This window comes from Gymnogyps californianus, chromosome 6 (assembly GCF_018139145.2).
Source record: "Gymnogyps californianus isolate 813 chromosome 6, ASM1813914v2, whole genome shotgun sequence".
In the NCBI taxonomy this organism is placed as follows: domain Eukaryota; kingdom Metazoa; phylum Chordata; class Aves; order Accipitriformes; family Cathartidae; genus Gymnogyps; species Gymnogyps californianus.
The window spans coordinates 21,600,089-21,623,409 of record NC_059476.1 but is presented as its reverse complement, the minus strand read 5'-3'; the positions used below and the strand labels follow the sequence as shown (position 1 = coordinate 21,623,409).

Below are 23,321 nucleotides of genomic sequence, written 5' to 3'. Positions count from 1 at the left end.
TTTCTGGAAGCTCAAAGTAGACACCAGGCTCCTCACTCCGAGCTGCCCTATGATCTTTTCAGGGGATGCTGGGCAGTGAGTTTCCCTGTTTCTACTCACTATTTTTAGGGGCTTGTCAGTTCAGAATTGTGCAGCTGCTGTACAGGAAGGTATGATGAAAGAAAGCTGGGGATGCCTGGAATGCCAAGGGAAGACCATTTTCATGCATCAGGCTACTTCAGTCCCAAGTTCGTTCTACTCTCTTTAGATTCTGTTCATCTCTGCAGCCAGCAAATTCCTCCTTGGAGCATAGTTGTATTTCCTTCTGCTTCTTCCCAGATGCCTAGCTCAGGCAAGCTGCAGGGATTGAGTCATCCCAGGAGTACAGGGGATATGTTCAGAGCAGCAGTACATCAAGGGCTATGAGGAACTGGGAAGAGAGGTACTCACAGTATGCCCCAGTCGTAGCCCTGGACAGCAAAAAAAATCCAGTCTGCACAGGTTTTATTATCATTATCTCTGTTACCAGTGCTAACTGGGCTGTTCTTAACACATAGATGGGAAGTGGCTCACTGGCAGGAAAGGGCCCTCTTTGGATCAGCTGTCCCCTTGCTTCTATGCAGAATCATTGCTGGGATCCAAATTTGCCACCAGTGAAAATGGGAGGATCAACGAGCATACTCAGAGCTCAGAAATTCAAGGAATATTGTTTATGGGCTGTTTCTCAAAGATGGACAGATTGCTAAATTTGAGACTCAGAAGCAAGTGACACAGGACTAGTTTTCTTTCTTAAAATCAACAGCAATTCTTTCCTTCCTAAGGTAATCCAAGACTTTTGTATACTCTGCCTGAGATATAATGGCTGTCTGAGGGGTAGAAAACCCACAGCTGGCTTTGTTCATCCCGAACAGGCTGGGAATGGCAGCACATAGTTGTATCTGCTTGTCCTCTCCATGTACACTTGTACAATTTTCTTCACGTACACGGGATTTTCAGCAGTAAAGGTATGAAGGAACAACTTCATGCCCAAAAGGAAACAGCTCCCAGACCTGTGCTCAGGCTGAAGCACAGAAGCTCTGTCTTGCAGTGGCAGTGAGCTAAAAGAAATGACTTGTTTAGACTTTTCATGCTTTAAAGGACCTTCTCAGCTTGTAATTTAATAGATTTAGGAAACAGGTTGCAGTTTGTTTCAGGATTTATTTTGTGGGTTCTGGAATTACTTATTTTATCTTTTAAAACAAGAATTCTCCATTTCTTTCTTTGATTTCCTGCCAGTTTCCTTCAGTTTTAGTTTTGATTCTTCTCCTTTGCAGTTCACAACTTGAATAAAAAGAGAAGAAAACCTTGCACAGAAGGAAAGCAAATATATGAAACCCAAGAACTGGATTTTCTCACTTTTCCATCTCTGATTCCCTTGGAATTCCCTTCATGTGTTAAAAATCCTCAGTTCCTTATAACAACAGAGAATAATAAATGCTGCAGATAGAAGCACTCTGTCTGCATCAGCTCAATTCCTTTAATATCTGAAGTTTATTGTGCGTGAGACTGCATGTCTGGTCGTGGATTCCTCAGACCGACAGACCTCCTATTGAAATCAAAGGCAGTTTTGGCAGCGGCCACAGGAGTGCATTGGCATGAAGTCACAGGTTATGCGCTTCAGGGAAAATGCCGTCACACTTTTGAGTAGAGAGGATTAAGTTAAAAGGTGAAGGAAATGATGGTTCCAATATTTAATTTTTTTTTTTTTTCCTTTCAGTTTTGTTGACATGGCAAATGCAGAGCTATACAGTTTACATTAATCCCTGCTCTGGAGAAAGTCTGGAGTAGATGTAAAAATGGTTGGGAAGACTGTGGGATGATGCTTTCCAGGATCAAATACTTTAATTAGTTTTTATGAGTAACTTCTGTGCTGTTTTTTTTTTTCCAACTAGGGTAATTGCTTTGAAAGTGATATCACTATATGCAAATTAATCCACAGTTAAAATGGAATGTAAAGGTGAAATAGAAGAAGCTATAGAAATTTTTAAAAATCAAATTAATTTAAAAGAAACAATTTGTATTATCTCCTTCCATTTATGATTGTGAAGAGCTGAACTAGCTAATTAAGTTCTGGCTGAAAAGGTTCCCCTCTTGCAAAGGTGATTCATTTATTTCCTTCACACTTGCAAAGTCAATCATAATATTAAGCAAGGCTACCAGTGCTTTTATGACCACCAAGAAACTCCAAGTGCTGCCACAGTTCAACATTGTCACTGTGGCGAGGAGAATCGGGCCAAGCCCTACGAAAATAGGAGGCAGGGGATTCCTTGCTCAAATTGGTCTTTCTACATTTGGGCATTTCCAGACATTTCTTAGAAGAGCTTGCAGTGACATCTGAAGGCCATATAGTAGAAAATCAGGGACCTGAAAATTAGCTCGGAACTGTTCCTATGCCCTTCTCTCACTTCCCCTCTCTAGAAACATATTTTTCTCATGAGGTGAGGGAGCTACGTAAAAATTGTTCAGGAAGGCAGAAGTTGTAACCCTAGTTAGTTAATGGGATGATATGCAAGTGCTAGGAAATGGGGAGAGAGGAGGAGAAGGCTATCTGCAGGGTTCCAGCTTGGAAGAGCATTCAGGAAACCAAAAGATGACTAGCAGTTTGCGTGCTGCTTCTGGAAGCAAGCAGGCTGGGAGCAGTTGCTGTGAGCACCATCTATTTCATGTGCTTTTTGATGGAACATCCACAGTTGCATAATCCATAGGGAGTTGCCTGCCGATAGGTACTTGTTGTTTGACAGATCTGTCACACTTCTCAGAAATCAAGATGCAAAATCCATCACTCAGGGACATGGTGTATGTGTATCAGATACTCTCTGGGGGATGAAGAGTCCATTAAAGAGCAAGTCCCTAAACTCATCCATATGAAGAATTCGCATCTGTGACAGATAGAATATGGCGAATACCCATCGTCTAACAGGTGATCTGACTCTAATGTGCTACTAAAGCACTATAAATATTCATTTTATTTCAGCCTTTCAGAGACATGTGTGTGGGTGAGTCCAGAGGGATAGGAACTGCTTATGCAGAACATGAGCAAGAACAGCAGGATTATGTTGCATGAGGGGGATCACGTCTCTGGGAGGCAATGGCACTCCCAGCACTGGCAGTTTGAGGCAAGCATATCATTGCCTGCATGATACAGAGCTGAAGATATGACCTTCACAAAGAGGCTTATGACAGAGTTCTGTAAACTTTCCTATATAGCAGAAGAACAGTGAATTAGTCAGATGTACAACAGCTAGTGAATCTGTAAGAAATGAGAGCACAGCAGAACTATTGCTCCTTAAAGGAGGTAGCCAAAATGTGGAAATCAATAACATAAGACAAGAGTAATCTGTTAGGTGAAGTCTTAGAGAATTCTCTGTTATGATCATTTTCTTTGTCCTTCGCTCACTATGAAGAATGTGAGCATTTCACCTACTTCAGCCCATCAAAGAAAAATGCTGGGCATTCTAGTATACCTTCTCCATTTCTTATTATGACTCCATTTGTAGATTCTTAATAAGAATGACTTTCCTTAGACTATGAAGACTGTTGGCAAAGATGTGAGATTTGCATTGAGACTGGATTTAGAATTAAACAAGAGCTCAAGTACTGGGTTCACAGATTGGTGTAGAATTCTCATTCAGGTTCAAGTCTGAAAACTAAGGAAAGTTTTGCAAAAAACAAGCTTTCTTGATTGTGGCTGAACTTTTGGCTTTAGATTATAACCAAATGAAAAACATGTAGAGGTTAGTCTAGATCCAAATCAAACTTCCATCCAAATTGAGAGGTATTTCAGATTTATATTCTGGCCTACTTACACGTGATCTTACTTTGTTCTAGCTCATTTCTGTCATCCGTTTTAAGCGGTGCAGGCGGTGCTGCTATATTTCAGCAATGCTAAGCTCCCTGCTGGTGCTCTCAAGCTATGAGGTTGCATTGACTCTTATGCGGCAAGCCTTCTGCACTGCATGCTGCCATAGCGTAGTCACATACCTGCTGACCCCCTCGGAGGATCCAGCAGATGCCCTTCTGGCAACAGTTTGACCTGACGTTGCACGTAGTCATTCCCGGCTATCTCTGGGTTTGCAATGAGTGGTGGCAGGACTGAAAAGAGCAGAGCTGATTAAGGCCCTGGGCAATCTCATGCCCATACCCTGTTGGGATTTACTCCTGTAAAGTGTCAATGAATATTTTACTGGGCTTACTAGGGGAAGAGCACTGGGTGGATTTAGGCTTGGGATACTGCTAAACTTTCCTCAGCTTTGCTGAAAGGGCACCTCTGTGTGCATTTTCCAGACACTACCGTCCTCCAACTCATGGGACAAAGGTAAAATCTATGTTAGTAAACTTTCTTAAAAAGTGCCATGTAGCCTGATAAGTTTCTTTAACAGCAACAACCATTAAAAAGGGATTTTAGAAAGTCTGCAATGTAGAGATACATTGCCTAGGTTGTCTGTGTGTGTGTGTGTGTACCCTCTTTTATGCTGCAGCTGCTGGGTTGCACAATCCAACCATAATATTGCAGTGATGCCTGTAAAGCTTTTACAGATCCTTAGCTCCCCTTCACCTCTTACTCCTGTCCGTGGTCCTTTTATCTCCCTTCAGCTCATCTGTTGTGTTTCCTTTGCTCCACCAGAGTGTTCAGAAAGTAAATCAATTCAATTTCTCTCTCTCTCCCCTCCGTGTTTCAAGACTCAGTCTTTTCTTTTGAGGAGGTCATTATTTCAATAGTCCAAGGCAAGGGCTGCGGCTACCAGAGAACCCCCTATCACCCCTCACCTGTGCAGGAGGCAGGACTTGTTCCAGTGCTGTCCTGTGGATGAACCTGCACTTTGCAATGGAGACCTCTGAGCGAGTGCTGGCCCAGGTCGGAAAGCCCACAGGATGCAGCACATCCCTTTGCAGAGGTAGCAGCTCATTTTTGAAAGCAGTACAGTCATGCTTGCTCACTGTTAACCCTCAGCTGATGAACTTGCCTCTGTAACACAAGCTGAAGGCTTCTCCATGCAGAGAGAAGAGCTTTCGTGTGCTATTTGGAGACTGTAGAAAAAAGATTCACCCTTTTTCTTCTAAAGATGTTGCAGACTATCACCACTCTCCACTCCAAGTACCAGCAGCACATCTTCAGCCTACCTTCTCTGTTTCAAAAAGAGAATGCTTTAAATTTAAAATACACTCACTACCTGACATAACCCTGACCAGACCCTATAAAACCCAGTACCTTTGGAGGCAGCTAACCTCCTGTTTGAGCAGAGAGTGGCAGAGAGAATGACCCACTCATGAGAGAAGCAATTCGTGCCTGACAGGGTGCTCAGGAGCTGCGGTGATGCAACAGGCTAACACCACCAGGGACTCGGGGATGTCCTGCTGTCGCTTTGTCTTGGGACACTGTGTTATACTGAGATGTTACGCTAGATGGTGCATTCGACAAATTATTTAGAGACTGATCTTCCCATGCCGAAAGCTTTTGGTGCAAGGCTGACCATAACAAGCCCATTTGCTGTGTACACACAGTACATCCTTTTCATAACTTTTCACAAAGTTGACCCTTCCGTGCAGGAGTTGAATGCGACCACAGCTGCCAAGGCTGTGGCATTTGAGACTTTGGCATTTATGGCTGTAGGTTTGGGTGATTTTTTTGCCCATCACAGTTCTTTGACTAATTCACAAGTCACTTAGAAACAAGCAAACTGTAATAGCATATTGAGTTTGACGGATGCTTGAGTTTGGGTAGGGGAAAGATCTGTTAGAAAATATCCGATGTTCCTTATTAACCTGCATTTCCCATATCCCATCAATCTAGGTGAATTAAATGGAACTGAAGATGTGCACATACTGATTTATTTGCTGGAGAATATTGCTTTATTTGCCCCATGGCCAGATACCCTTGCCATAGGGCAGTGCTTCTAATGAGGAGTGATGGCTTCCCTTCCCCGCCCCAGAAGGGAGGATTAGCCTGCAGGCAGGCCTGTGGGACTGGGCGTACAGGCAGAGACTCCTGTGTCCAGGGGATTAGTTCCTGCCCTTCTCTTTGGGTGTGTGGAAACCCTTCTGTATTCAGGATTTGGGGCAGGGGAGTAGGCAGCACAGCAAGCTGCACACACATTGCTGGGAACTGTTGAAACCTTCACCAAGGAGCTCAGAAGAGCTGTCCGGGTTGGAGGTGTGGGCTGTGGGTGTGCTCTGGGAGCTGATGGTTGCAGACCCATCTTGCAGGTAACAGTGCTAAAGCGTGTCCTGTCCCTTTGTGAATCTTTCTTTGGGACGTATATTATGGCAGAGATCACTAGGTGGTGCTGTTACACATAAACCTCACAGTTTTTCTTGGTATCCACACACTTTCAGTCTTCAGAGAAATGGTTCTTGTTAGGGTTGGGTTTACGGTACCTCTCTGAAAAGCTGCTGAAATAGAGAAAAGTAGGAGGCAGCAGTAGCTAGCTGGAAGGGAGTGTAGTTTCTTCAGACCCTCGTATCTGTGCTTGGGCTGAGGTTTCAGCAGGAAGAGACTGACTGCACACAGGTAGCACCCACCCTCTTCCTAGGAGAAGTGTGTGTGCTCAAATCCAGCATCCTTCCCCATTGAAAACTCAGCTTTGAGGGCCCTGGATTTCTGTTTCCTCTAGAGTGACAGCAGTGTGCCAAGGCACAGCACTCTCTTAGTTTACATGCAGAAATTCAGATGAATTTCACGGAAAGGGAAATCTTAGTAAGAGGAGTTGCCTTCTAGGGTCATAAGTGGATAGGTAAAATAACGTCAGAAGAGAGTAGGAATTTCCTGAATGTGAATTCTTCAGAAAAGGAACTGGCTGAGGTTATAATTTATTTCTAAACTTTTTCTTATTTAGAGAGACTTTTAAGCATTTTAGATCTCAAATCTATTTTCTGATTGGTTTGGAACTTTTATTTTTGGTATTATTTAAAATAAATATGCCTTGACTGTTTCCATTTATTAAAAATTGTTATAGTTTAAATGGAAACACACACATACATATGAATATGTTGTATTTATTTAGGTAGATCCTATATATTGTACAAATGTACACATCATTCTGTTCTCACACCAATAGTAACTTTAGGAGATTATTGGGAAACCAGGCAATGAAACTCATCGTTAACAGAAAGCAGAAACCCAGTCTATCCTTCTCTTAGTGACTAATCTCTGGCAAGTCATCCGACTTTTTTTTTACCTTTTATGTCCCACTTTTTGCCTTGGTTGTCTGCTTTAGGCTTTCATCCTTCAGATGTTTACTACTTACTGCGTATGTAACTATGTATTTTATTATTTTCAGGGTAGGGCCTTAGACCTTGCCTACTAGGAAGAAATTATACTGAACTAACTATACTGATTTAGAAATTGATTTAGTTAAATCAGTGCAACTCTCCTGAGCACTTTATATCACTTCAGTTTAAGTCATGAGTCAGTGAGTAACAAATCAATTCTGCTGGCAGAGAGTGAGAAAGATTAGACTCGATCTTCAGCCCTTCTATCTCAGTATTTATTAGGCTAAGGCCTCTTCAGGGCTTGTTGCTGTTCTCTTTAATTTTCTCTGCCTAATGGACCTGATCCAGCTCTTGATGGTGTAAATGAGGGTTTTTCCATGACCTCCAGCTGGGAGCTGGAGATGGCAATATCTTTATTAAAAACGTAGAGAAGCTTAGAATGACAAATAACTCAAACCTGCCTCCTCGCTGCATACAGAGTGCTCAGATTGTGGCTCATATTGCAGAAATTGCCTCTGCTCTGAAAAATGTAATATTCTACATTCAGGGCAGGAAAATTCATCCTCTAAAGACAGCAATCTCTACTAACATTATGCTAAGAGTATCACTATGCAAAGGTTCATAATTGGATTCGATTTTCCCAACAACAGCAGATAAGTAAGGTCTCACATCATATGTTTTGAGATGGGATGAAAATAATCTTTTTGTCAGTCTCCACAGATTTTGCGCATTCAGGTTGGATAGACTCGGGACTCAGGTTATTCCTGGTTTTGTACTGGCTTAAGCAGAAACTAGACTGATGTTGCACTCCCAAATCAAAAAGCACAGCTTTTTCAAAATGCATTTCAAAAAGTGCTTGCTTTTTTTTTTGTTGTTCTCCTTCTTGACCTTTCTTCACACTTCTACAAACCACTAATAATAAATAAGAAGGATATCTGAGAATATGCTGAACAAGCATATGCTGAGTTCCACTCACTGAAAATTTTGCTTACTGTTCCCAAAGCTTCTTATTCCTGGCGGTAGAGAGTAGCAGTGTAGCAGGAGTTGAACTCTTGGAGTATCTGCCTATTCCAGAAAAGAGTAACTCACTTGTTTACAAACCTAAGATTTTGGTTTAGTGCAGTCATTTTTCTCTTTCTGAACTGGATGGTAACAAAGCTGTAAACTCTGTAACCAGCAATGTCCTGGCATGCTCTTACAATTCACTTACAGCTCCTGGAAGTCTTTATATTGTAAGTAGTAATGCCCCCTTCCATTTCCATCTCTATTCCAAATGCAATTTCTTGTTTATTTTACAGTTTTATGATGGAACTTACATCTTTGCCTAAATTCCTTTGGACAAGTGACAACAAATTTCTGCATCACCAATTTCCGGACATATTGGCTACGGTTCATACCACACAAGACATTCCTGAAGAAGTTGTTTTTGGACCATGCATGCTCCAGAACACCCTGCTGGACACTGTAGCTTTTATTGCTCTCAAGTGTTCTGATAGACGGAACATCCACTATGTTTTTAAGGTAGGAGAAAACAGTATTTAATGTTAGTCATATCAAAAAGGGTTACACCATCCCTGAGAAGGTAACTTTGCCAAGGGGCAGATTTTTGTTTTGTTCAGCACAACTAACAGCTCCTTCAAAGGGGAGAAGTAGCCAGTGCATTTCTGATTTATGAGCTGTAGACTGGAGGGACCTCAGTGAAAACTGTTTCCTTTGCAGGAAGAATACAAAGTCCCACTTCTATGCTGACGATTGATGACCTGCTTCAGCACTGACCGGGAATAGGAGGAAAGAGGGACAAATAGTTTAGAAACTTCACGCTCAGGTTTCATCCTTACAAAGCACAAAGGAGGCTTATCAAGAGGTGCAACAGCCCTGTGAGAGCAGAGAGGGAAGACTGTGGCATTGCACTGATTCATGCAGGTGGTACATTCACAGCATTTATCGACAGATCTGAGCAAGTGTTAACCCAGTTTGCTCAGTTATCCATAAAAGTAAAATCACAATGGCAGTGATCTCAGCACAGGCTGTATGAACTGTAGAAGATACCAGTCAGGCAACTAGTCCACACAATCTTCAGGCAGCCACAACTTATTGCTATTAGTACATGGACCTCCTAAAGTTACCTTAGATATGTTTGTCTGTGTTACAGCTGCACTTTTCAATCACTGTAGGGAAGCCACAGAGATATGTCAGTGAAACAAAAGGAACTGTCATGCAGGGAAAGTCAGAAACCCCAGGACTGTGATGGATTGTTAGCTCTGCAGCTCTAGTTCCTAGATTTTTTTGTTCCCTAGCCACTCTTTATCACAAGATTTTCATTTGGACAATGCATATTTCTCATGCTGGCCTCTTACCTTGTCTTTCTTGGTCTTCGAGTGCATTTCAGTCACCATTGGTCTAGATGAAGACAGGGAGGTAGTGTTTTACAATGTGAGGCAAAAATATTTCCCACATGCTATGGCATGGATGGATTTGGGAGAGATCCAGGTCCTCCTAAGATTTCTGCGCTCTGGAGGAGAGAAATCCCAGGGAGTATGTGTAATATGGAAGATGCAGCTGTTGGGAGATACTTGTTTGACACTTTTGCTTTAAACAAATTAAGAAAGAGAAGAAGAGGCTTCAGGGTTTTTCTGACTATTTGAGTCTCTGGCACAAGTCTGCTTGCTTGGACAGTGTTATTAGTACTTAAGGAGAACTACAAGCTCTTTGGAGAAAGGTCTCTCCTGAAATGAGGCTTTATTTATGGAATATTTCTGTATTTCTCCTGGCAATTTTGGAATGACTGTAGACTCAAAAGGTTTCTACATTGGAAGAACCATCCAGAGGGATGGCTTTAGTGTTTTGCTACATTTGAGCTAAGTTAATTGTGATGCAGCCATGAAATTGGAGCCTGAGTTGGCTCACATCTCTGTCTTTTGGCAGTAAATACATCAAATTCTGTGCAAGTAGCTGTTTCAGATGCAATCGGTGGTCCCATATCCTGTTAGCTACTCATAATTAAAAGTAAGCCTTCCAGAAATCAGGAACTATTGTTAAGCTCCTAACTCTGTGTGTAGACAATTAATTAACAATTCAATCATGATACTATATTGTTATCATGGCACTGAGGTGCAAAAAAAGAAATGGGTTTTGATATGCTGGCTATGCTACAAACAGAATACACGCAGGAATAATTTGGCAAGGTGGATTCTTCGCAGCTGAGGTTCATGTTCATCATAGTTCAGCAGCACTCCTGCAAGACTTTGGGGAATATTATTTCTAACAAGGGTTTCCTCATCTTGGGCTTTTATGTTTAGTCCAAAAGGGAGCTCTATGTTTTTTCTCTCATCCTCTTGGAGACCCTACTTTGAGCTCCTTGGGCCAATTTGTACGCTTGGGCAAAGAAAATGCCTTGGCGACCATGGGCACAGGTGGTTCTTCCCAGCCAATCACTTACCCCGGCAAAGCAAACCGGCCCCTGACAAAGCTGTCTGTCCCTCTGAGTTCCTCTGCTCCTTACAGCTTCTCGTGGGTTCCAAGGAAGAGTCGTCTTCTCTCCCTTCTCTGCCAGCCTCTATCAAGGAAGCCACATTGCCTCCATAGCCCAGCTGTGATTGAGCCTCTTGGGCTGTGAAGCCTTTACCTCATAGAGGGGTGCAAAGGATTCATCTGAGGGATTGCTGTCTCCAGAGGAGGGTGGACTTGCAGGGTTCGTAGTGTCTCTAAACACACGGAAAAACTAAAGCTGGTGCATGCTTCTAGTTGACAGCACCCAGATCTTATGTTCTGTCCTTTACTCCTCCCCATCTTCTTTAAGCTCTCTCAGCTCTTTCCCTGGAGTCCTGGTTCCTGGAGGAGCTGTGTTCCCTTTGACTTTGCTTAGAGCGCCGGGAGGATGCTCAGTATTTCTGAAACACAGAAACTAATAAATGACAGCCTCTGTCATAGCTATTAGTTACAACCACTGTGTGTGGGTGGGTGTGCTTGTGTCGCTGTCAGACTTTTGTATTTCTCAATCATTGTTAATTACCATGGCGTTTAGAGAGAACCAGTTACAGGGCATGCTAATTTATTTTCTCCCTTATACTAGTTAACTCTTATCCTAATGGTCCCTTAATGTTTCATTCTTGTATTCAAGCTACTAATGTGGTCATACTTTTCATGGTAGGTAACAGTCAGAGAGAGTTAAAAATGGAGAAAGAAATAGCCAAAATACTGTTTCTGATACCAAACACCAATGAATGGCTGCCCTGCAATTAGTGGAAAACAAAGAGCTATACATTGCTTGGGGTGAAATTTAGATCATACTTGTCATTAGACATTTTTCATTTCCAAACGTCTTCCTTTCTAAACAATGACTTTTTGAATAACTTTTAGTTATTCAAAAATTAGTTGAGGCTTTTTATGCATGTAAATTTTGCCCTTGATTGCCTTGTATTTCAGCCTCCAAGCTATGAAAATCTTCCCCATGTTTCAAATACTGCAGAGGACATGGAACTGCTGTGGTAAACACCAAGGAAAAACCTATGAAGAAATAAATCATTCCCTATTCAGAGCAAATGCAATAAACTCACTAAGATGGGAGCCACAGACTGAATGAGAAAGACAAAGCCAAATGTTTTGTAGTTATATTATTTCCAGAGCATGGTCAACCTGTGACTAACTGACTCAGGAGTCCTGTGGAGAAAGGCATATATGTGACTGAGGACTATGCTGTAATATACACACAGAAGGGAAATTTAATTTGAGCAGTAGGCTTAATATTATTTTTTTAACTTCTGAGTGCCTGACCTTGCAACCTAAGCAACGTTTAACTTAATCTGTTTGGTATTTCTGAATGCACATATACTGAAAGTAAATCAACCCCTCGCAACTCTCAAAAATAATTTAATGAAAAATATTCATCTGATGAGTTTTTATCTTTTTAGATACCTTGAAATGAGTTTAATCAATTTATCAAAGGCAGGAATAGGAATATATAATTTTATTTCTGAAAAAGGAAGGACATCATATAAGTGCTTCTTAGTTATAGTTATTAAAATCTAATTTTTATATAATCTAGCCAAACAGTTGTATATGCAGATGTTGTCTCCTTGGGGTGTTGAATCAAATAACCAAGATTATTCTTACACCTCCTGATCCATATCCTCTTATGTCAGTTAAAAACTCCACATGCAACTGCCCAGAGTGTGTGTTCATTTCTGGGCTCACACTGCACTGATCCAGGGGTCTGCACGTCTCACACCCCCCAGACCACAGCACTCGCACCTCTCCTGACTCATATCCCATTTTCCCATGGGATCAAGACCCCTACTTACAGAGGAGCACACCCTCTGTACCTCTGTGATCCACACCTGACACGGTCCCATGGGACAACCAGCATTCAACAGAGGACATCATCCTTGCCATGAGTGGGCTAGAGATTGACCAACGTACCAGCCCTGGCATTGCCGTGAGAGGTTACATGTGAACATCGGTGTCTCCTTCTCCCTCCCATGCAGCTGTATTCCCAGAGCTCTCAGCACTTACTTACACTGGGGAAGCCTTCTCCCTATGATGACTTTGGATTTGGTGACACTGGCATATGAACTGGGCTCACAGCTTTGGCATACTGGCTCTGCGAGAGGCAGAAAACAGGTTTTGTTCTTGAATTTGATGGAAATGTATTTTGGGTCCCAAGACCTGAAACTTGCCTTTTTTGTGTCCTGTCTCACAGGTAGACGTTACGTCTGTGCACAGTCCCACAGGGCTGCCTTGGATGAGACTTGTACAAGCAGCTGCCAATAGCAAGGAGCAGAACTTGGAAGCTTACTTAGAAAACAGTCAGTTATATTATCGCTCTACCAGGAAAATCAACAAAAATGAGGAGCTGCTTGTCTGGTATGATGAGGAGCTTTCCAGCCTCTTGGGTTTCAATGAGATAAAAGCTCAGAGTCCCCAGAATGGTAAGTACCAAATTGCTGACTGCAGGAGTCACTGAGGACTGAAGTGAGTCTGCAACTTCTTTAGTACATGGTGATCTTGTAATGCAGGAAATAAAACCTGTCTAAACCCTTAGCCAGTCAGCTAAGAGAAAAGACCTTCTGCTTTGGGGATTGAGCTGGAGGCATAGAGCAAGAGCAAATTTGCAGTTCTCAATGCCATTTTCATTGCTACTTTCCAGCAGAGGATGGTGCACTGGGGATTAATGCTGAAATTTTTGAGCTGTGTAATGGAAGTCTATGCACCTGACTACCTTGGAACGCTAAAAGCCTAAAATATCAATTGGAAATATGCCTTTTTTAGCTCATTGAGGCATCAGGTATAGGCTAATGTTCAGCTTTCATCTTGTAAATGAGCGGGGCTATAAAAATACGTAACAATCCAGACAGGACTGCATACAGCACAGTCTGCCTGTTTAGCGTGGGACACAGTGGGAACAAGGAAAATAACTAATGATTTTAATTCTGAGATGTTGCTAGAATTTTATTGCTCTAAAAGAAATTGACTTGGCAATTGTTGAAAAAATAAAAATCTAGATTACGGAGAGACCAAGCAAATCACTGTCAGGTCCATGCCAAGGTTGACACCAGCTGTCATTTGCTCCAAACTTTGATCTAGTTAGACTGGAACAAAACCGTTTCTACATTCCCTTTGGTTGATTTAAACCTTATATAGGTTGATTAGTAAAGGTGTACGTTGGTAAAGGTATGAATTGGTAAATTTATACGGTAATGTACTTGCCTGTAAATTAATATTAAATTAATATAGACATATTCATAGCAGGAACCCACTAAATCATTTTAACTGATCTCAGTGTATTCTGTTAGCTTCTGTGTAGACACACACTGTCAGCCCTTTGAATTTACCAGGGCAAAGTGTTATCTACACAAGAAACACCATATTTAGACTCAAGACTTTAAACTAGCATGTATAATGTTCCACTCAAATCAGCAGCCTTATTTTCTTATAAAAAGTTCAATTTCTGTAGTTTGGGAAGCAATCTAAGCTGCGCTGAGGCTACAAATTAGGGGTTTGTAGTGCTACCCAACCAATGTATGAACTTTCCTATGTATCCCAGGCCTCAGGTGCTGTCTGGCATCATTTGCATTTAAAAACTGCTGTGTGTTGTGAAATACTGTAGCATGGATACTGTTTACAAAAGTTAAGATGTGTCACACGTGTCTTGGTCACTGAATTATGTACCGTCTATTCATGGGCAATCAATCATCCCAATGAGCCAGAGATGCAGTACATCTGAAGGCCAGAAGGAAACAGTGTTCCCCATTCCTCCTGCCCAGCACTGGCATTGTTTCACTTTGAACATTATTTTCTGTGCCGCAGGCATCTGTGCCTTAAGGCATATAGCAGTTTGCCAAATGAGCATGAGTAAGGGCTTCAGGCATTATTGTCAGATGATTTGTGAAAGCTGTTAAACTTCCAGAGTATCCTATGCAGAAAATAAAGGCTTATGTCAAAATCTTTGAGTCCAGGTCTAAAACACATTATTACTTGGGTATATAGAATTTAACATTCAGCCTGTATTAGAGCCAGTGACTTATTTAGGAAATGTAGACCCAAATCTGGGTTCAGACTTCAAATTGTCGTAAAGTCCATATGGTTTTATATAGACCATTGTGTACTGGCCATTTTACGTAATACAAAGTTGGCTTGAGAGTCTAAATGAAAGCATTTCTGCAAGTAGCACATAGAGGCAAATATGAGTGAACCGTTTTCCATAGCAGCAAGGGACCTGATTCTGCACTGGCATTAGCTTTACCATGTGTAATCTTGTATGACACAAGAGATGTTTCTGTTTTTTTGTTTGTGTCGATGACAGGGTCAGGATCTGCATCCATCCATGATTCTACCTTTGCAAAACTCATCATCTGTTGTCTGTTTCTGCAGAGTTGAGATGCCAAGAATGCAGCCGAGTCTTTAAATGTGAGCATTCCTATCTCTCCCATGTCCGCTTCCTGTGTGTCCCAGAGAAGAGCGCCCTGCTATGGAGAAAATTCCAGAACCTTAAGACTGAAAAGAGCAACTTAGCTGAGCAGACCACGAATTTCCACAGCCTGGCAAGGGATCTAGAGGTCAAAATGGCAGCTTGTAAAGATGATGCCCATGGTCTCACAGGAGAAAGGAGAGCAAAATCTGAAGAGGCTGAGAACACCAGGAGCAGGAAAACAGTGTTGTTGGAGAAAACCAATAATCTGAGTGAGGAACATAACTGTGGGGGCAAGGAAGAGGTTGGGGCAGAGCATGCATTGGCTGGTTCTTTCTGGAAATCTAGTTCAGGGAGGCAGTCAGCTAGGAAGGATGCTTTAGAGCAGAAGCAGAGCGCTTTCACTGAGGTCAGGAGGATGAAGGAGAAGCTGAGGAATGAGAAACCGAAGGAGCCAGAACAGGAGGATGGCACAGTCCCACCTGGTAAAGAGCAGGTATCAAAGGAAGTGTTGCTGAACTCCTCCGGTAGTGCATTCTCCTTTGTGTGGCCCACCAGAGCCCGAGGAGAGCAGAAGAGTGCTTTCAGCCAACCCAGTAAGTGTCTAACAGAAAGAGCTGCAATAAATTCTTCTCATCCCATGAGTGAGTCACCAAAGAGCCTGGGGGAGCTGTCTGGCTTCATTGCCACCACAGACATCATGTGCTGCAGCACTCTTCTCAATTCCAAGTTCTTTGTCAGTGATTTGTGTAATGCTCAGATGCTGCAGACAAGCATCACTCGGAGCAATGTTTTCCCATATACCTCAGAACCGTGGCCCAAACAAGCAGGAGGACAGTTACAAAACACAACCACCACTTCTTCCTCCTCCTCTTCTTCCTTGACTCTTCTTCCCCCCACCTTCACGTCCTTTGGAGTGGCTGCCCAGAATTGGTGTGCCAAATGTAACCTGTCCTTTCGCATGACATCTGATTTAGTCTTCCACATGCGGTCACATCACAAAAAAGAATACTCCTCAACTGAATCCCAGTGCAAGAGGAGACGAGAGGAGAAGCTAACATGTCCCATTTGTCACGAGTATTTCCGAGAACGCCATCATTTATCCCGGCACATGACTTCTCATAATTAGAGCTGTGCAGACGATCTCACCAAGGGACTGGGCAGGTTGGGTAAAGAAGGGGAACATAGTTCACTTGTATCCATTTCTTTTTGAGTTTACATTAATTTCTTACAGGAAATCACTGTTTACAATAACTTATAATAGATGCTTTGCAAAAAAATATAAAATGTTTACAAGAGTCTGAGTGGGTTGTAAGTTTTGAAAACTCAACCTAGCCCTTGTCAATCTATTTTTGAGGAAATAAAATAGTGAACTGAATGCACATGCAGTATTAATTTGCAAAGAGTTGGGAACAAAATTATTGTTTTGCAAACAGAGTTTTCTTTGCTTGTATTTGATTTGCTGGTGTCTGTGCAGTACAGTGTAAATACAGAAGTAACAATCACCTCATTGAATGAGGAATCTTCAAGCACTAAAAAAATCAGAGCTTATATGCTAAAAGAAAAGAAGTTACTGTTTCTAGCAGCTTTGGTGGACTCTTACTCCTTTATGTTAGCTGAATCAGCTCTCTTATCAGATTTGTGAGTCTGAGTAAAAAACTTACATTTCACTGTCTCCTTGGCTTTGAAAGGGACTTGAAGTTAAAACTCTATCTGAAATTTGTCATCTTCAACAACTGACCAATAGACTGCCAAAGAGGGTGTGACTTGTAAATCAGTATATCGGAGTTTCATTCTAGGCTCTGCCACTTTTGAAATATCTTTTACAAAGTCAAATTAACATGGATCTGTATCAAAATGTGACCTGTTGTCAACATTATTGTGTAGACGGGGAGCACAAATTCTGCCCTGATGGGTGCTTGCAAGATCTGTGTGACTTTAGTGGGTGTACAGATCTGATGGGGGTACAGTTTGGCCTGTGGTTTTCAGGTTTTGGATATACTAAAGGAAGCAACTAGGGCATTTGAGTTACTATTAGCTACTGATAGATAGAATCTGCACACTTTAATTGTGGATGATAGGCTCTGTTCTGCTAACAGCTGAATGAGGAAGAGGAATGTCCTTCACAATATGACACAGGCATGCATGAATTGCATTGCATTAGACCAGCTTGTCTATCCTCTGGTTTCTACATGGGCCAATTCCAGCTTTTTTTAAAAGAAAGTGCCAAATTCTCTCTATAGCCTGTCCATATGAGACATTTTTCTCTTGGCTACTTTGATTTGAGCTCTGCTTAGTCTCAGAAGCAGATGAGTTTATACTGCTCCGGGTGTCGGGGGAGAAGCAACAATCCTGTCTATTTTTACTGCAGCTCATCTAATTAGCCTTTCATTGCTTTTTTAATCCATTTAGGGGCTTGCTCTTGATAGCTTATGACAAGGTGTTCTTCAAGCGAGCATTTATCTCTCTCTTGTATAGTATTTTTTTCAGGTTGTCTGATGTTTTTGTGGCCTGTCTCTGAGCCTCATCTGCTATTATTCCCTTTCAGATAATGATCAGAAACCACTCATTTCCCAGCTAAGAGTAAAGGACATTGCAGTATGCTCCTTATTGTTTTCCACTGTACTGATGATACAGTCCAGTGTTTGTCTGCTGCACACTGGACAGAAGTTTTCTTTGAGTTCCCCTGATGATGCCTAGGCTGATAATGCAAGTATCAGCAAGTAAACACATCTGAGTGATAAAAGACAGCCTGAGAGTCTTAGGCTGTCAGTTGGGATCAACATATTACACTCATTGTCATCTCTTGGGAGATTTCTGTAAGTCAGGAAACTGTATTCTTCCCAATATATTGCTGTTGAACATTAATACATGGCTGTTTCCTATTAACATAAACATTTGACTTATTTCAGGCCAACCACTGGCTGTGCACCCCAGCTTTATTTTCCCAACATAAAGGGATTAAACTGTTACATTATGCCTTTGAGTTCAGAAGACATAAATTGAGGCTGGAGGTCTGGTTGGATTGTAACACAGCTTTCCAAGGTCAGTGGTGGAAGCTCTTTCACTGGAGTCATTAAAAACCAAAATGAACAAAAGCTTTGAAACATGGAGCACAGGGAACAACCTTGCATTGAGTAGGGGATGATGTGGTTTCCTTCTAATCTTTCCATCTCTATTTTGAGTCCAATAACATTTACTGTGTAAGGAATATATTTATGGCAAGGTTTAGTGGGCCAGATTTCACTCCATCTGGTTTTATCTGGGTACCAGCCAGTTTACTGTGAAGTCAGTGTCCATAAAGTGTAATGAAGGACTCCATGGTGTAACTGCATTCGTATGTGGTTAGGGTTATAGTTCCCATTAGTAGTTTAGGCCAGATTGTGATCTCATTTATTCCAGTGCAAATCCAGAATAATTCCATGTTGCTACTCCTGATTTACATCAATTACTTTAAGATCAGCCTGGCCCGGTATAAATAAGACTAAAGATTTTTTGGTACCATTGCTGCAAAATGTTCTCTTCTGTGCTTACTTACTGAAAGAAGTCATGTTTTCTTAACAGTTTTATGGTTAGAAACCTAGCTTCAGATTTCTTCTGGAAAAAGGCAAGACCAGCTGTGTAATGCTCCCCAGTATTATGTTGGTGCATCGCTTCAACATTACCCTGCTCCAAGGGCCTGTTTTTCCAGTGCGCTACACCTGGCGTATTATTTAGATCAGAATGAAGCAGTACCAAATCTAACCGGTTGCATGTTTTCACTGATTTTGTGTTGGTGTAAGTGATCTTGAGGAAGTGTGGAAAATCAGCCACTGATAAACAGCTGCTGAATCTCAAAACCTCTTCCAATGGTGTGTTAGATCTACATCCTTAGAGGTCTCACCAGTAATCAAAATTCTTCATCCTGCTTATGGTATGAGGCTTAAGCAAGCAGCACAGCTACAGGGAGAGATAGCTTTGCTTTATCTCATGAAGTTGTTTTCTTTGTGGGCATATCTCGGCCACAGCAACTTACATACTGTGATGACAAGCAATGTATAAATGCCTTCTGTGCACAGAAAGGCAAGAGAACCAGTTATGAAAAGTGGCAGAGCTGATTCAAAATGCAAAAATGAAGAGAAGAGTTTTTTAATCAACTTTATTTCTGGTACTGTCCTCACCTCCTCCAGCTGCAGGGGCAGCGCAGTTTGGTCCTAGCATGTAAAGATTGGGGATTTTCCTCTTGCAACATGGAAATCACACGGCAGGCAAATGTGTGCAATACTGCCCTTGCTCTTTTGTAGGTGGCCACTGGCATAAAAATTGAGTGAACAAATTGCTTCTTATACCTGACTAAACTGTTCTGTGAACTAAGACTTGTTTACACACACAGCTGACCAGTATGGCATCTTGTTGCCTGCTACACCTGAGCTGACACCAGAGCGAAACAGCATAGAGGCCAACAGAACCAGAACTTGATTCCCTATGTGTAGAACGAGATCTTGTGTAAAGCCCCTTGTGCAGGCAGAGGGAATGTCTTTTATGTGTCTCAAGTTTAACTGAGTGTCTCATCTAAGCTGGGTTACATAAACCAGGGGGCTTATCCAAAATTTTTGCAGATTTTATTTCTTTAAATGGAAATATTCGTATTAAAGCTAAGTGAACCAAATATTGCACATGCAGAAGGAAGCCTAATGAGACAAAGAAAAACAAACTTCCTATAATTGAGTCATGCTGGAAGCTTTTTTCCCCTTATGTCTAGAAGTCTGAACATTTAAATTGGTGCAGATGAAAGGAAATCCTGCTGGAGGAAAGGCACTCCACTAGAACAGGAGGTTCGTGAAGAAATGAAGGGACTTAAGGAATTCATGAAGGACTCCATTCTGTCCCAGTGCAATACTGTGAGTTTACAGCAAGGATCTGTGTCTTTTCTACAAGTAGAAATGCTTGGAAGAAAAAAAAAAAGGATTTTGTTTTTTAAAACAGGAGGAGACAATTTGAAGTCAGCTGACTGGTTCTTTTCCTGTCTTTGCTGGCAACTGCCTGTGTCACTTTGATCAAACCACTGTTTCTCACGACATCTGTTTCTGGATCAGTGAGAAGGGACATAACACAATGCTGTCAAGCTTAGCTGTTCAGGCTGTGTTTCTGCAGTGGGTTGTGAGTTTACTGATAGGGAAGGCCAAATTAGGATATTTGTTCATTCATTGATCCCTGAACTTTTTCCACTGAAGATGTGTTTCTCCATCGAAACAGCACTCAGATACGCTTTTGAAGAATATATATTTACTTGCTTTTTTGGGGGTAATTTTTCACTAATTGATGCAGTCTATGGGCTCCCATTGGTCTACAGAGCACAGTTTGAAAATCACTGGACTAAGGCAACTTTTGTGGTATGATCAGGGAAGACTACATTAGAAGCACTCTCCAGAGAGCAAGAATGTATCATTTTGTAGCAAAAAAAAAGAATAAGCTGGCTGCCATTTCTTGGTCAGAGTTCTGTGAATGCTGAAAGCAGAAAGATCATACCACTAAGAGGCCTGATACACCAACTCCTTTCTTCCTGCCTTTAAAAGGTACATGATTAGGATTAAACTTTAGGAAGGTATTCTAGGTGGGATGGTAAGGAAATGGTGCTATAAACTGTTGAATGTCCATGTCAGCTCTGGAACCAGAAGAGAGAAGGGTGGCAGTTTCAGCACGTATATCTCACAATGTATTCAACATTGTTAGTTAGACTTCTGTCTAACTTTCTTATTTAAACCACAAACCATGGATTTTCCATAACTAGTTTTCATTCATAGTTTTGTGATGTTCAAACCTTTCAATGCAGTGTAATTTTCCATACAATTTACTGTCTGTAGTTTTGTGAGGTCTGTTGATCACACTGTGCTGTGGTCATGGTTTGGTTTGAGCTCACAGTTTTAGTGATCACTAGAAACATCAAAAATGCCAGGTGGAGCCAAACCTGGGGGATATACATACAAAGTGGGACATACAGCCCAGGATCTATGTCTTCCTTGGCACTGTAGAAGAAGGTGGAAGATCCATACAGAAAGCAGCTGTGGAAAAAAATAAAGTTCTTGACTGCATAGATGGTAGAGATCTGCTTTAGTTCTGAAAGTGCAGGTTTAGGTTTCAGGGAAAGTTCTGTTACCTACCATAATTCCAGATATTCTAGAAGTGTTTGGTACCTCTAAACAGTACAATCTCACTAGGTTCAGTGCCACTTGCCTCAGTGAGTCCTGCAGGCTCTGCCTTTATATGTATTTCCTTTTTGTCACTTCTGAATTTACCTCCTTTCAACTTCACTGTATTAAAGTGAGATAGGATAGGAAATAGTTCATCTATCCTGCTTGTTATCGCTCCACTCTGAGATAAGAAAGCTGGTCTTTTCAGTGTCTTCAAACAAGATGCTTCCTGTGATCCTACCTTGAGCAAAAACTACAATCTAACACAATTTACACTACACCGTGTCCAGGTTCTAAGCTCACTGGGATGGGACTAAATATGACATCATAAGAGTTTGTGAAGACAGGAAAAAAATTGTTTTTAACACACTGGCCTTTGTTAAGCCTGATATAGTTTTAATGCCAATTAGCCAGTAGATGACCTATGAAATAGTAAATATTTTGTCAATTAATAAAATCAGTCAAGGTTGCACATTCATTTTCCAGTGACATCAATCACTTCAGTGAACTAACAGCACTATTGCTTTCAAATGGACTCACCAGCAAATGCATCTTTATTGTTTGTTTTCCCAACTGGATTCCAGTTTCTAGATGTATTTATTATTCGTAAGTACTTACCATATTACTACAGGAAGAAATTATTTGCTATTTGTTTCCATATGGTATAGCTTTTGGTCCTTGAGTGGATGGCTAAAGTTTTTAAATGTCGGGTTTAACAACTACTATTGTTTGTACATGACAGCACAACTGATTGTGTTTAGGAAAACAAAGCAGTATATCTGGATCATTTAGATATTAAAGAGGCTTAAAAGACATGAGAAGAAATACATTAGTGTTGTTTACTCATTCATTGACTACTCCAGTCTTTTCCATATTAAGAATCTTTAATATTCTTCATACATGTATCACTTTACACAAAATTCTGTATGAGCTTTAATTCATGTAAATATTTTCCACAACACTGAGAAGTTCAACAACTAGCTAGTGCATAAAAATCAGAACCTGAAAATGACTCAAAAGAGTCCAGGTTAGCAATCATACTGAGTGTAGTTGGTAAGACAAACAAGTAGTAAAAAAGATGGAAAGTCTATTTGGTTGTTAAAATTATTTTCCTGTAAATACTGAAAGAGATTCTCTGCAGTCGGATGTTTAAACACAATTTATAAAAAAAAGGCAGTAACTTACAAATGAGCAAGCGAACAGCAATGTGTAACTACTACAGACCCTAACTGACTAAATTTCAGGGGACCATTTTTGTAACTTAATCAGCTTACAGCTGGCATTTTGTAGAGATGAGAAATTTTGAGATTTAGATTAGAGTTACATATGTTTCTAAATAATTACAAAGACAGATGGTTAGATAAGAATTGTAAGACAGACAAGGAATGTTGTGCATTGATTAAGCTCATGTCAATAACTCTGTTGGTTGCCCTGGAACACACCATTCCTTAATAACTAGCTTGTTAGCAGCGTGCAGAGGATATTTTTCTGCTTTATTCTTGTCTTTGGGGCAGGACACACAGCAATCTGTTTTTAGCCTTAAGTAAAAACATATGATTCTTTTCCCTGAGTCTGTTGATCTGAGCACTGGGTGAAAGAGTCAATGTACTGCCTTTCTCCTGCTCATTCCCCATCCCTCTGCCAGATACTAGGGGAGAAGCAGGCATGTACCTAAGAAATACCAGGAGTCTGGGCAACCCTGACAGACAGGGAATGGTTATTTTTGGTATGTCTAAATGATGAAATGGAGAAGAGACTTAATTTAGCTCTTGCAGTTTGGAAAACAGACTCCTCCAACAACTGTTAATTTGTCTTTAAGATGTATAAATAGGAATGTACACAATTTCCAAAGGAGCAGAGGTGCCTTTTCTATCTTTGCATAAATGCTTTGAGGTGGTTCACATGCCTTCAATATTGACAGCTGGGATTTTCTAAGGGACTGAAAGAAATTTGTGATTTGGAGCTAAATCTTAAAAAGCAGATGCTGCAACAGCTAACATTTACATTTAACCACAGGA

The 23,321-nt window shown here is 41.2% G+C and overlaps 1 protein-coding gene across 1 annotated transcript; it reads left to right on the top strand.

The window, feature by feature from the left end:
* Positions 1 to 8,532: 8,532 nt before the first annotated feature.
* ZNF488 (zinc finger protein 488) lies at positions 8,533 to 16,262 on the top strand. Its single transcript, XM_050899140.1, has 3 exons — positions 8,533 to 8,748; positions 12,926 to 13,154; positions 15,097 to 16,262. The coding sequence occupies exons 1-3, from the start codon at positions 8,533 to 8,535 to the stop codon at positions 16,260 to 16,262; spliced, it is 1,611 nt and encodes a 536-aa protein (XP_050755097.1).
* Positions 16,263 to 23,321: the final 7,059 nt, after the last annotated feature.

Bases quoted from the DNA above. Each gene is read 5' to 3' on its own strand.
- ZNF488 (XM_050899140.1), top strand. From the start codon at position 8,533: ATGGAACTTACATCTTTGCCTAAATTCCTTTGGACAAGTGACAACAAA. The intron at 8,749-12,925 runs GTAGGAGAAAAC...CCTGTCTCACAG, and splicing joins ACATCCACTATGTTTTTAAG to GTAGACGTTACGTCTGTGCA. The intron at 13,155-15,096 runs GTAAGTACCAAA...CTGTTTCTGCAG, and splicing joins AGCTCAGAGTCCCCAGAATG to AGTTGAGATGCCAAGAATGC.